Consider the following 13,701-nt stretch of genomic DNA (forward strand, 5'->3'; position numbering starts at 1 on the left):
AGTTGTGTATAGGCCCCCTGGTAGCAGCTGTGAAGTGGCAGAATGTATAAATGCAGAGAATAGACAAGCATGTAGCAAAGGCAGTGTGGTTTTAATGGGGAATTTTAACTTTCATATAGATTGGGATAAGCAGATGAGATCATATCAAAAAGGCAGCGAATTTCTTGAGTGTGTTCAGGTCAGCTTTCTGAAACAATATGTCCTAGAACCAACAAGGGGGCAGGCCATATTAGATTTAATAATGAGTAATGAGCCAGATTTAGTTAACAGCCTAATGGAGCGTGAATAGTGTTCATAATATGATTGAGTTGTGTTTGAAAGGGAGAAACCCGTAACAGCTACTAAGATTTTAAATTTAGGTAAGGCCGATTTCAACAGGATGAGACAGAGACTGTCCACAGTAAACTGGGCAAATCTGTTAATGGGTAAAATGACAGAAGATCAGTGGGAGGTGTTCAAAAAAGAATTTATTCTAGTACAGAACCAGTTTATATCCCTAAGGGGCAAGAGCTCTACTTGCCAGAAAAAGCAGCCATGGACGACAAAAGAGGTAAGGGACAACATAAAAGTAAAAGAAAAAGCATACAAAAATGCAAAAAAATAGCATAGATCCTGGCGACTGGGAGAGATACAAAGAACAGCAAGGGGTGACAAAACAGATAGTAAGAGCTACACAGAGGGAGCGTGAAAAGAAACTTGCAAGGGATATCAAAATCAATGCAAAAATTTTTTAAAATTATATTAGGAAGAAGAGGGTGGTCAAGAGCAATGTGGGCCCCTTAAAAAATGATAATAGTGATATTCTAAATGGAAATAAGGAAACGGTGGACACGTTAAATAATTACTTTGCATCAGTACTTACAGTAGAGGAAGAGGATAGTATGCTGGACACCCCAAGGAAACTAATATTGAATCTGGGACAGGGACTCACCAAAATTAATGTAAGCAAATTAACAGTAATGAAGAAAATAATGGCGCTAAAGAGTGACAAATCCCCAAAACCAGATGGTTTCCATCCCAGGGTTTTAAAAGAAGTAGGTGAGAACATTGCAGATGCCCTAACTATAATCTTCCAAAGTTCTCTTGATTCAGGAACTATTCCTTTAAATTGGAAAATTGCACATGTCACTCTGCTATTTAAGAAAGGTGAGAGAGGGGAACCTGGGAATTATAGACCAGTTATCCTAACATCTGTGGTTGTGAAATTACTAGAGTGTATAATTAAGGATAGAGTTACTTGAACACCGTGAAAATTTTCAGCTGATCAGAGAGAGCCAGCATGGATTTGTAAAGGGTGGGTCAAGCCTGAAGAACCTGATTGAATTTTTTTAAGAGGTGACTAAAGTAGTGGACAAGGGAATGTCTACGGATGTTTATATGGACTTCCAGAAGGCATTCGATAAAGTCCCTCATAAGAGACTGTTAGCTAAAGTTGAAGCTTATGGAATTGAGGGCAAATTGGCTGAATGGCAGGAGACAGAGAGTAGGGATAATGGGCAGGTACTCAAAATGGCAGGATGTGACTCGTGGTGTCCCATAGGGACCTGTGTTGGGGCCCTGAATGTCAGAAAAGATAAAAGATATTTTTGAATTTTACATCTCATGGCATAAACATGTCTATCAATCTTTAAGATGACACTGATTAAACAGAGATGCTAAAATACTGACAACTCTATTTACTTTGATATAAAAAATGTTCAATACAGAATTATAGCTACAGTCTTGTGGCTGTGTATGTGAATTGTTTGTATGTTATTTAGACTATTTTAAATGGTGAACCAGCCAATTAAAGTCTAGATGATTCAATCATTTCTTTGCATGAAGAACAGTTTCATTAGGTGTAAAAACCTTGATTTCTACTGGTCAATGTGGTGCTGGTACCATAGGTTAAACTCCCGGATTTCCTTCTCACGTAAACGACGGGACTTGCTGGAACGGCTTGATTTGGTAGACTGTGCTGACTTAGAGCTTTGACAGCGGGAAGATGTTCTCCTCATCAAGTTCTGCGAGATTGACCGATGGAGGTTTTTCATAGAGGACGATGCTGCCATTGTCACAACCCATGGATGCTTCAAAGCTTGTGCAGCTGCCATTCTCTCATTAGGGTCTATTGTGATTAGTCTGTCAATGAAGTCCTTGGCAAGGTTAGAAACATTAGGCCACGGCTATAAAGAAAGGACAATGCAAACAAAAATCAATATTAATACAGAATGTTATGTAAGATAACAATGAATTCATTAAAGATCAAGAAAATAGTCAGAACATTTATAGGAATGGCATCTCTTCCCACTCTTGCACATCACCTTGGGAGTCCCCTGAGGATTCAATCCTTGGCCCCCTCCTCTTCTTATCTACATGCTACCCTTTGGCAACATCATCACAGACATGGGTCAGCTTACACATGTACACTGACGACACCCGGGTCTACCTCTCCATCATATAAATGCAAGTCTTTCTTTCTTTATTTCATATCTCTTCGATCCTCCACTGTCTCTGTGCTGTCAGACTGCTTGCCCAACGTTCAGTCTTGGATGAGCCACAATTTCTTCCAGCTAAACACTGGGAAGACTGAAACCACCGTCCCCACCATAAACTCTGTACTCTCATCACTAACTCCATCTCCTTCCCAGCCGTTGAGCTCAGCTTCTGACCCCATATTCTCTTCATCACAAAGACGGGCTATTTCCACTTCTGTAACAATGCTCACCTCCGCCATTACATCAGCCCATCTGCTGCTGCAGCCCTTATCCATGACGTTGTCACCTCCAGAATTGACTATTCCAATGCTCCCCTGGACGGCCTCCCATCCTCCACGCTCCTTAAACTTCAGCTCATCCAAAATTCTGCAGCCCATATCCTATCCCGCTCCAAGTCCCACTCACCCATCACCTCTGTCCTTGGCTAGTGATCTCCCGCTACCTCAAAATTCTGATCCTCGTTTGAAATCCCTCCAATGCCTTGCCCTTCCTTCACTCTGCAACCTCATGAGCCCTGCAACCCATCCTCCCATGAATTCTCCATTCTTCTGGCCCTGGTCTCTTGTGCATGCCCTGCCTTCACCCCCCGCTATTGGCAACCTTGCCTTCAGCCGCTTAGGCTCGACAGCCTCTCCACCAACCTCTCATCCTTTAAAAATCTCTTTAAAACTCACCTTTTTGACCAAGCTTTGGTCACCCCACCTAATATCTCCTTCTTTGACACCACATTCATTTTATTGATTATGCTTCTGTGAAGTGCATTAGGACATTTATCTACATTAAGGTCAATATTTAGTATAAGCTGTTGTTATCATTGTTGTTAAGGCCAGAAATTAGAAATAAAATCAGAAAATGCTGGAAATGCAGATGAGTCCAGTAAGGTAAAAAGTTAAGCTAACATTTTGGGTGGCACATTTAATTAGAACTCTAATGAAGGGCCCTTCCCAAAATGTTAATCTACCTTCTCTCTTTCAGATGTTGAATGACTGGCTATGCATTTCTGTTTTTATTTCATTAATTTATTAGTCATAGTAGGGATTCAAAATTTATCAAAAAGATACTAATTGTTACTTAATTGCAACACATTTACATTAGTGATAGGTTTCTAGTAACAATAACACATTTTAATAACTGAACAATGAGTTGTTTCGATAATGGTTACTCATAATGATGCATGTGTACATTTATTTTGGATTTTGCAGTGATGCACTGAATGGTAGAATGTGAGTTTGCATCCATGATTCCTAGCATGAGAAGTTCCTGATCACAGGAATAAAAAAATGATGTGGCTTTTTATATCTAATCTTAAAAATCAGTAATAAATTGGAGTTGAGCTGTTAGCTCGTAGCACTTACATTGTTTAATTCTAGTCAGTTTAAAAACAGGAATAATAATTTCACATAATGCAGAATATTCCAAAAGTATACTAAGTACGTACAGTGAGTCTATCATAGGTGCACTGTTGAAAAAGGAATGAGAATCAGCTACATTGGTGGCTGCTATTGTAACTTCCTCTGTATTATGTGTAAAGAAATCCTAAACGCATTGTTTAAAAATGGTTTTACATATTAGACATTGTGCACAAAGGAAATCTTCCCTTGCCGTTTTAATATAAAGACTGGGTAAAATATTTTGTGATATCGCAATGTCAAAAGCAAGTGCTTATATCTGAATCAGGATATGAAGTACAGTCAGGAGATTACTGAATATAAACAAAGATGAGGAGAAAAAAAGCGCCAAGTGTTCCCAGGCTACAGAGGGGTGATTTAGACAGGGCTCCAGTTCCCCACTATCTTATATCCTTTGTTACATCCTTCAATATGTGTGTGAAGTGGGGAGGGGATTCTGGAAGAATAGGGCCGTGATTTGTCTGTATGAGAGCCGCAATGGTCAAACACTCTGCCGGCACTAAAACAAAAGCAAAATACTGCGGATGCTGGAAATCTGAAATAAAACAGAAAATGCTGGAAACACTCAGCAAGTCAAGCAGCATCTGTGGAGAGAGAAACGAGAGTTAAGGTCGATGACCTTTCATCAGAACTGGAAGAGGTTAGAGATTTAACAGTTTATAAGCAGGTACAGAGCTAGGGAAAAATGGGGGGGGGAGGAAAGAACAAAGGGGAAGGTTTGTGATATGGAGGAGGGCAGGAGTGATTAAATGACAAAAGGGATGATGGTGCAAAGTAAAAGGAGGGGGGGGGTGGAAATAGGACAATAAAGAAACAAAAGATAGGTCAGAGGAGGTGTAAATGGCAACAGCAGAACTATTACCAGCACCTGCTGTCTGAGAAAATGGGAGCAGTGGTTATGATCTGAAGTTGTTGAAATCAATATTGAGGCCAAAAGGTTGTAAAGTGCCTAAGCAAAAGATGCATTGAGCTTCATTGGAACAGTGAAGGAGGGCAAGGGCAGAGAGGTGAGAGTGGGAGTGGGATGGAGAATTAAAATGGTAAGTGACTGGAAGCTCGGGGTCATGCTTGTGGACTGAATGGACGTGTTCAGCAAAATGTTCACCCAATCTGTGTTTGGTCTCCCCAATATAGAGGAGGCCGCATCGAGAGCAGTGAGTACAGTATACTAAATTGAAAGAAGTACAAGTAAATCACTGGTTTTATCTGGAAGGAGTGCTTGGGGCCCTGGATGGTGGGAAGGGAGGAGGTGAAAGGGCAAGTGTTGCATCTTCTGCACTTACGTGAGAAGGTGCCAGGGAAAGAGGAGCGGGTGTTGGGAATGATGGAAGAGTAGACCAGGGTGTTGTGGAGGGAAAGGTCCCTTCAGAATACTGAAAGGGGAGGGGTGGGGAAGATGTGTTTGGTGGTGGAATCGCACTGGAGGTGGTGGAAATGGCAGAGGATGATCTGTTCAATGTAGGGCTGGTGGAGTGGAAGGTGAGGACAAGGGGGACTCTATTGTGGTTCTGAGAGGGAGGAGATGGGGTGAGGGCAGAAGTCCAGTAAATGGGATGGACACGATCGAGGGCCCTGTCAACTACAATGGAGGGGAATCCACGGTTGAGGAAAAAGAAAGACATATTGGAAGCACTGGAGTGGAAGGTGATGTCGTCAGACTCTGCCGAGATTCACTGTTGAGGTTTTCATACAATGATCATTTTACTAATGATCATGGGACTTATTTAAATGTTCCCAATATTTTGCTGTGTAGCAGTAATATGAAATAGGGTAAGAGAAAAGTGAACAGAAATGGTACAAAGTTGTTCTTTGTATTGCACAGGAGATTATTAGAAATAAAGTAAAATTGTTTGGTATCGCCAAAAAAGGTCTAAGTTAAAGATGTACAAAAAATGTCTGTGTGGAAATAACTACTCAAATAAATACAACCTGTCAGAGGTTGCGAGGCCATGAGTGTTAGGTTGCTTATGTAGCTAATTCAATATAAAGGTAACAATGCAAGATAATAAAAACAGAAAAGTGTATAGTTGTAAGAAATTGACCACAATGTAAAAAACTGGTTCTATTGTTCCTTTATTCACAGACAGTACAGATCTGAATGTATTCACACGTGCTATATTTTCTGTTCCAAGCACCTCTGAAGAAGGCAGTGGTGATTCATTTCAGGCATGTCTGTGGTAGGCATAAGGGTGTGGTGCTTTAAGAAAGAAAGAACTTGCATTTAAATAGTGCCATTCATGACCTTCACAGCTAATGAAGTATTTTTGAAGTGTAGTCACTATTGTAACGTTGGGAAATGTGGCAGCCAAGAGAATGAGAGGCCAGTCAGCCAACAATCCCTTCAGAATATATTCCAGTACTCATTTTGAAACCCATTCACCCCTGAATTAGAGGTTAAGAAGTTCCTGACTGGTCACAGAGACAAAGCTATGTCATCGGCAGAGAATTTATTTATTTGCATTAATTTATTTGCATTACCAAAGTCATCTGGACAGGTGACTCTGGACAAGCTTGGAGCACGTATAAAGCTAGAAATTATTATTAGTGATATCAGTGGATGGAAGTTTAAGTACAGAATGACATCATTTTCCTCCATTTTAGTGGAAGCATAACTAATTTAAAATAAGTGGGTTGATGTCTGTGTTAAAGTAGTGGGCAAATAAATGTTATTCTAATGTTTTCAGCTAGTATCGTGAAACAGCAATCGCAAGGCTATGGGGTACAGCTCAACTTGGACTGCATTAGCTAGATGAAGGAAAAACTGCTATTTTAGATTACCTCAGTAGCCGGGAGGCAGAACTGAGTCAACAGACCACTTCCTTACCAATTAATTGAGTTTCAAATCATTTGTTTGTACTAGGTACAATGTGACTTTTTCAAGGTCTCATGAGGATTTGGCAGGAACATCTAAGTCAGCTTGTATCCTTTGTAGTTAGGATACTCAGCAATCAGATATATAAAAGCACTAGCCATGCATTCGCACTATCTACAGGACCCAAGAGAAATGTCTTAGCAATATGTGTGAGTTCCTGTAGAAGAGAACTAAATGGCTCAAAACTGAAGCTTTGGTTGGGTAAAATAATTTTTCACATTAACAACAGTTGTCCTTCGTTGTCAGTTGTTAGTAGTAAACACACTCATCAAAGGTTCCTTTTGTAGTGTGTTGTTGGAACATGAAATGCTTTACCACAAGGAATGGTTGAGGCAGAGACCATTGTATATTTGAAGAGATATGTAGATAAATATTTGAAGCAGAGGAAGATACAAGGTTATGGAGAGAGAGCAGGGCAGTGGGATTAGTTTCGGATTGTTCTATACTCCATCACATACATAATCAGATGAATAATCTTTTTCTGTGCTGTAGACTTCTATGGTTCTAAGTTGTCACATAATATAGAGAACATCTTTAGATTAATCATGGACCAGGAAAGTGATAATTCAGAAAAAGAAATGGTAAGTAGTGTCAAAACTGCAAAAAAAACTAATGATTTTTTATTCTCTTGACTAATAAAATAGAGATTTTAAAAAAAACAATCAAATGGTTTCAAGTTAAATAGTAAAACTTTGTTAAAACCTATGTTTATATAAAATGCTGTTATGTCAGTGCTGCCCTAATAGCTCTGAATGTATCTGAGTACCCCAGACTCTTCCATCACCATCCCTGGGTGTGTCCTGTCCCACCGCCAGGACAGACCCACCAGAGGTGGCGGTACAGTGATATACAGTCAGGAGGGAGTGGCCCTGGGAGTCCTCAACATTGACTCTGGACCCCATGAAATCTCATGGCATCAGGTCAAACATGGGCAAGGAAACCTCCTGCTGATTACCACCTACCGTCCTCCCTCAGCTGATGAATCAGTCCTCCTCCATGTTGAGCACCACTTGGAGGAAGCACTGAGGGTAGCAAGGGCACAAAATGTACTCTGGGTGGGGGACTTCAATGTCCATCACCAAGAGTGGCTCGGTAGCACCACTACTGACCGAGCTGGCCGAGTCCTGAAGGACATAGCTGCTAGGCTGGGCCTGCGGCAGGTGGTGAGCGAACCAACACGAGGGAAAAACTTACTTGACCTCGTCCTCACCAATCTACCTGTCGCAAATGCATCTGTCCATGACAGTATTGGTAGGAGTGACCACCGCACAGTCCTCATGGAGATGAAGTCCCGTCTTCGCACTGAGGACACCATCCAACGTGTTGTGTGGCACTACCACCATGCTAAATGGGATAGATTCAGAATGGATCTAGCAGCTCAAAACTGGGCATCCATGAGGTGCTGTGGGCCATCAGCAGCAGCAGAATTGTATTCCAGCACAATCTGTAATCTCATGGCCCGGCATATTCCTCACTCTACCATTACCAACAAGCCAGGGGATCAACCCTGGTTCAATGAGGAGTGTAGAAGAGCATGCCAGGAGCAGCACCAGGCGTACCTAAAAATGAGGTGCCAACCTGGTGAAGCTACAACTCAGGACTACATGCATGCTAAACAGCGGAAGCAACATGCTATAGACAGAGCTAAGCAATTCCACAACCAACGGATCAGATCAAAGCTCTGCAGTCCTGCCACATCCAGTCGTGAATGGTGGTGGACAATTAAACAACTAACTGGAGGAGGAGGCTCTGCCAACATCCCCATCCTCAATGATGGCGGAGTCCAGTACGTGAGTGCAAAAGACAAGGCTGAAGCGTTTTCAACCATCTTCAGCCAGAAGTGCCGAGTGGATGATCCATCTCAGCCTCCTCCCGATATCCCCACCATCACGGAAGCCAGTCTTCGGCCAATTCGATTCACTCCACGTGATATCAAGAAACGGCTGAGTGCACTGGATACAGCAAAGGCTATGGGCCCCGACAACATCCCAGCTGTAGTGCTGAAGACTTGTGCTCCAGAACTAGCTACGCCTCTAGCCAAGCTGTTCCAGTACAGCTACAACACTGGCATCTACCCGACAATGTGGAAAATTGCCCAGGTATGTCCTGTCCACAAAAAGCAGGACAAATCCAATCCGGCCAATTACCGCCCCATCAGTCTACTCTCAATCATCAGCAAAATGAAGGAAGGTGTCGTCGATAGTGCTATCAAGCGGCACTTACTCACCAATAACCTGCTCACCGATGCTCAGTTTGGGTTCCGCCAGGACCACTCGGCTCCAGACCTCATTACAGCCTTGGTCCAAACATGGACAAAAGAGCTGAATTCCAGAGGTGAGGTGAGAGTGACTGCCCTTGACATCAAGGCAGCATTTGACCGAGTGTGGCACCAAGGAGCCCTAGTAAAATTGAAGTCAATGGGAATCAGGGGGAAAACTCTCCAGTGGCTGGAGTCATACCTAGCACAAAGGAAGATGGTAGTGGTTGTTGGAGGTCAATCATCTCAGCCCCAGGACATTGCTGCAGGAGTTCCTCAGGGCAGTGTCCTAGGCCCAACCATCTTCAGCTGCTTCATCAATGACCTTCCCTCCATCATAAGGTCAGAAATGGGGATGTTCGCTGATGACTGCACAGTGTTCAGTTCCATTCGCAACCCCTCAAATAATGAAGCAGTCCGAGCCCGCATGCAGCAAGACCTGGACAACATCCACGCTTGGGCTCATAAGTGGCAAGTAACATTCGTGCCAGATAATGACCATCTCCAACAAGAGAGAGTCTAACCACCTCCCCTTGACATTCAACGGCATTACCATCGCCGAATCCCTCACCATTGACCAGAAACTTAACTGGACCAGCCATATAAATACTGTGGCTACGAGAGCAGGTCAGAGGCTGGGTATTCTGCGGCGAGTGACTCACCTCCTGACTCCCCAAAGCCTTTCCACCATCTACAAGGCACAAGTCAGGAGTGTGATGGAATACTCTCCACTTGCCTGGATGAGTGCAGCTCCAACAACACTCAAGAAGCTCGACACCATCCAAGATAAAGCAGCCCGCTTGATTAGCACCCCATCCACCACCCTAAACATTCACTCCCTTCACCATCGGCGCACTGTGGCTGCAGTGTGTACCATCCACAGGATGCACTGCAGCAACTCGCCAAGGCTTCTTCGACAGCACCTCCCAAACCCGCGACCTCTACCACCCAGAAGGACAAGAGCAGCAGTCACATGGGAACAACACCACCTGCACGTTCCCCTCCAAGTCACACACCATCCCGACTTGGAAATATATCGCCGTTCCTTCATTGTCGCTGGGTCAAAATCCTGGGACTCCCTTCCTAACAGCAATGTGGGAGAACCGTCACCACACGGACTGCAGCGGTTCAAGAAGGCAGCTCACCACCACCTTCTCAAGGGCAATTTGGGATGGGCAATAAATGCTGGCCTCGCCAGCGACGCCCACATCCCGTGAACGAATAAAAAAAAAAGTTACCGTTGTTACACAAAGCTCTTTAGTTTCATGTCTATAATGACCTAGATTTTCTGATCTGGTGGGAATCCCGGCGATTTGGTGGAGGTGCATTCCCATCTCCCTGCGCTTTACCCCCAGAAAATCTTCCCAGGTCACAGTGCAGTATTGCTTTGTTAATCATGGCAAACATGTCAGATGACATATTCCTGTTATTATCTGTTACTTTTGGCAGAAAATCTTGGAAGTGGTAGTCGAGATCAGGGAACCAGAAGAATGGCTCCCCAAAACATTGCCGACTCCAGTCCACCTCAAGACGGACCTATAATGGGCAGAAAAAAAAGTGGAAAATATGGGCCAATGTCTCCCTAAGAGTATGTACCACATAGAACGTGACAAGTAACATATGTGGCATAAAATGTGGTACAAAGATCTGGCACACATTCTGAGGACTAAAATAAACTCCAGTTCAGTACAGGAATCCGAGGGAACATCTTCAACATGCCATATTGCTGTATGTTGCAACATATTTCTTTCCTCAGCAGACGTTTGTAAATGTATGAGCAAACTCATCAACTAGAGTCGTGGTTCACTACTACTGTTCCCTGTTAGTCAACAAATGTGTCTCAAACCTCCTGTGATGAAAAGATTATGACAAAATGACTAAGCCCTAGCAAGATCCTAGGTAAGAAGCAAACACAGGAGTGATTATGGAGGAAGGGTCCGTTTTGGGCGGTGGTAACGCGATGTGCTACCACCCCGCACCCAACGGACCCTGCGCAGGCAGGACACAAGTTTGGACCCAAGGGAGCACTGACCTGCAATTGGCGTTCCTTTCCAGGCCTTGCACATGGAATCAATGCAATTTGCACTTTCCACCACCAGAGGGAGCTCAATCTCCTAAAGGGAGGATGTTTCTTAGAAATCTCTTAAAGGTAGCTGGTTCCTGTTATTTGCTGAAAATAACAGCCTACCGTCTGCATGGAGTCTGAACAGAGATCAGACATCGCACACGTAAAACACAGATGTAGATACCATCCATATGTTTACACACTGATGAGTTATGTTAAAACATTGAATAAAGGTTGCGCACTACTAAATCCCACAACCTCCAATCTGCACACCAGACCTCACCAATCTGCCGATCTGAGTTGGTACCAGGCCTGCGAGAGTGCATGCACCAAGGTTCTCTGCTGATGCACTAGAGACCTTGGGTGCAAGAGGTGGACAGAAGGAGGGACATCCTATATCTGGAGGGGGGACAAGAGGCCTTCCAGACATATACTCATAAGGCAGCGGAGGACGAAGTCAATGCAGCGCACAGCATCATGAACATGGATGCAATGCAGGAGGAAGTTCAATGCTTTGACATGAGTGGTCAAGGTGAGTGAGGTCAACTGTCAAGTGGCGTCTCCTGCCAACAGCACTGTGTGCGGACAACACAGTGTGAGCTGCTGAGAGTTTGGTACGTGTGGGAGTTCGGTGCAGTGGGGGAAGGAGGTGCTGCTCTGCCTTGCTTTTCCGAACTTTTTCCGCAGAGCGGCAGTGGACCTGAGAGTAGAAGACTGAGATTGGGGAATAAAAGCAGCAGCAGACCTGCAACAAGAGACAACTACTGTGCGACGTCACAGGTGAGGCAGGAGAGTCAGAGAGGTGAGCACAGTATGAAAGGGGAGACCGAGAGCGGGAGGAGAGTCTGAGAGTCTAAGGCAAGTCATGGCAGCACAGCTCGCACCCGTGATATGCTCCTCCTGCACTATGTGGGAAGTCATGGACACTACCAGCGTCCCTGGCGACCATGTGTGCAGGAAGTGTGTCCAGCTGCAGCTAATGGCTAACCGTCTTTCGGAGCTGGAGCTGCGGGTGGATTCACTGTGGAGCATCCGCGATGCTGAGACTGTCGTGGATAGCACGTTCAGTGAGGTGGTCACACCACAGGTAAAAATTACGCAGGCAGAAAGGAAATGGGTGACCGCCAGGCAGAGTAAAAGGACTAGGCAGGTAAAGCAGGAGTCCCCTGGGGCCATCTCCCTCTCAAACAGATATTCTGCTTTAGATACTGTTGGGGAAGATGGCTTATCAGGGGAAAGCAGCAAGAGCCAGGTTCAGGGCACCACGGGTGGCTCTGCTGCACAGGAGTGGAGGAAGAAGAGTGGCAGGGCTATAGTGATAGGGGATTCCATTGTAAGGGGAACAGATAGGCGTTTCTGCGGCCGCAAACGTGACTCCAGGATGGTATGTTGCCTCCCTGGTGCTAGGGTCAAGGATATCACGGAGCGGCTGCAGGGAATTCTGGAGGGGGAGGGTGAACAGCCAGTAGTTGTGGTCCATATTGGTACCAACGACATAGGTAAAAAAAGGGATGGGGTCCTGCAAGGTGAATTTAAGGAGTTAGGAGATAAATTAAAAAGCAGGACTTCAAAGGTAGTGATCTCAGGATTACTACTGGTGCCACGTGCTAGTGAGTATAGGAACAGGAGAATAGACAGGCTGAATGCGTGGCTGCAGGGATGGTGTAGGAGGGAGGGATTTAGATTCCTGGGACATTGGGACCGGTTCTGGGGAAGGTGGGACCTGTACAAGCGTGATGGGTTACACCCGAGCAGGACCGGGACCAATGTCCTCGCGGGGGTGTTTGCTAGTGCTGTTGGGGAAGGTTTAAACTAGAGTGGTAGGGGGATGGGAACCTGAGCGGGGAGTCAGAAGGGAATAAAGTTGAGAGCAGCAAGAGAGGGGAAGATCCAGGGGAAATCTACAATACAAATAGTACAAACAGTTGTTCAAGAACAAGTGAAAGGGAAAAGCGTAGAGCAGCGGAAAGAAAGTGTACTTTAGGCATGACAGATAAAATAAAAACTAGAAAGCGTAAGGCGATTAACCCAGCATCAAAGCTGTGGCAGGGGGTTAGGAACCTGAGCAGGGAGACAGAGGAAATCGTGTCAGGAAGGGACAGAAGGTATGGAGTAAAAGGTAAAGTGTTAAAAAAGGAAAAAGCAGGAACTAAGTGTCACAAAACATATTTGAAAGTTCTTTATCTGAATGCACGTAGCATTCGTAACAAAATGGACGAGTTAACGGCACAAATAACTACGTATGGGTATGATCTTGTGGCCATTACAGAAACATGGCTGCAGGGTGACAACGACTGGGAATTAAATATGCCAGGGTATTTAACAATCAGGAAGGACAGGCAGGACGGAAGGGGAGGTGGGGTGGCTATGTTAATAAGGGAAGGAATCACTGTAATACAGAGAAATGATATTGGGACAAAGGATCAGGATAATGAAACAGTTTGGGTAGAGATAAGGAATAATAAGGGGAAAAAAAACACTCGTGGGCGTAGTATATAGGCCTCCTAATAGTTGCAACTCTGCTGGAAGAAGTATTAATCAGGAAATAGTCGGGGCATGTAATAAGGGAACAGCTATAATTATGGGGGATTTTAACTATCATATTAACTGGACAAATCAAA

The 13,701-nt window shown here is 44.3% G+C and overlaps 1 protein-coding gene across 1 annotated transcript in view; it reads right to left on the reverse strand.

Annotated features, from left to right (window-relative positions):
* Positions 1-502: 502 nt before the first annotated feature.
* Positions 503-13,701, reverse strand: part of LOC137308161 (serine/threonine-protein kinase H1-like) — a 105,346-nt gene continuing 92,147 nt past the window's right edge. Inside the window, exon 3 of the mRNA XM_067977048.1 lies at positions 503-2,165. Within this exon, the coding sequence (XP_067833149.1) occupies positions 1,857-2,165 (309 nt within the window). The 3' untranslated portion in view covers positions 503-1,856. The remainder of the gene's footprint in view (positions 2,166-13,701) is intronic.

Source organism: Heptranchias perlo, chromosome 3 (assembly GCF_035084215.1).
Source record: "Heptranchias perlo isolate sHepPer1 chromosome 3, sHepPer1.hap1, whole genome shotgun sequence".
NCBI lineage: Eukaryota > Metazoa > Chordata > Chondrichthyes > Hexanchiformes > Hexanchidae > Heptranchias > Heptranchias perlo.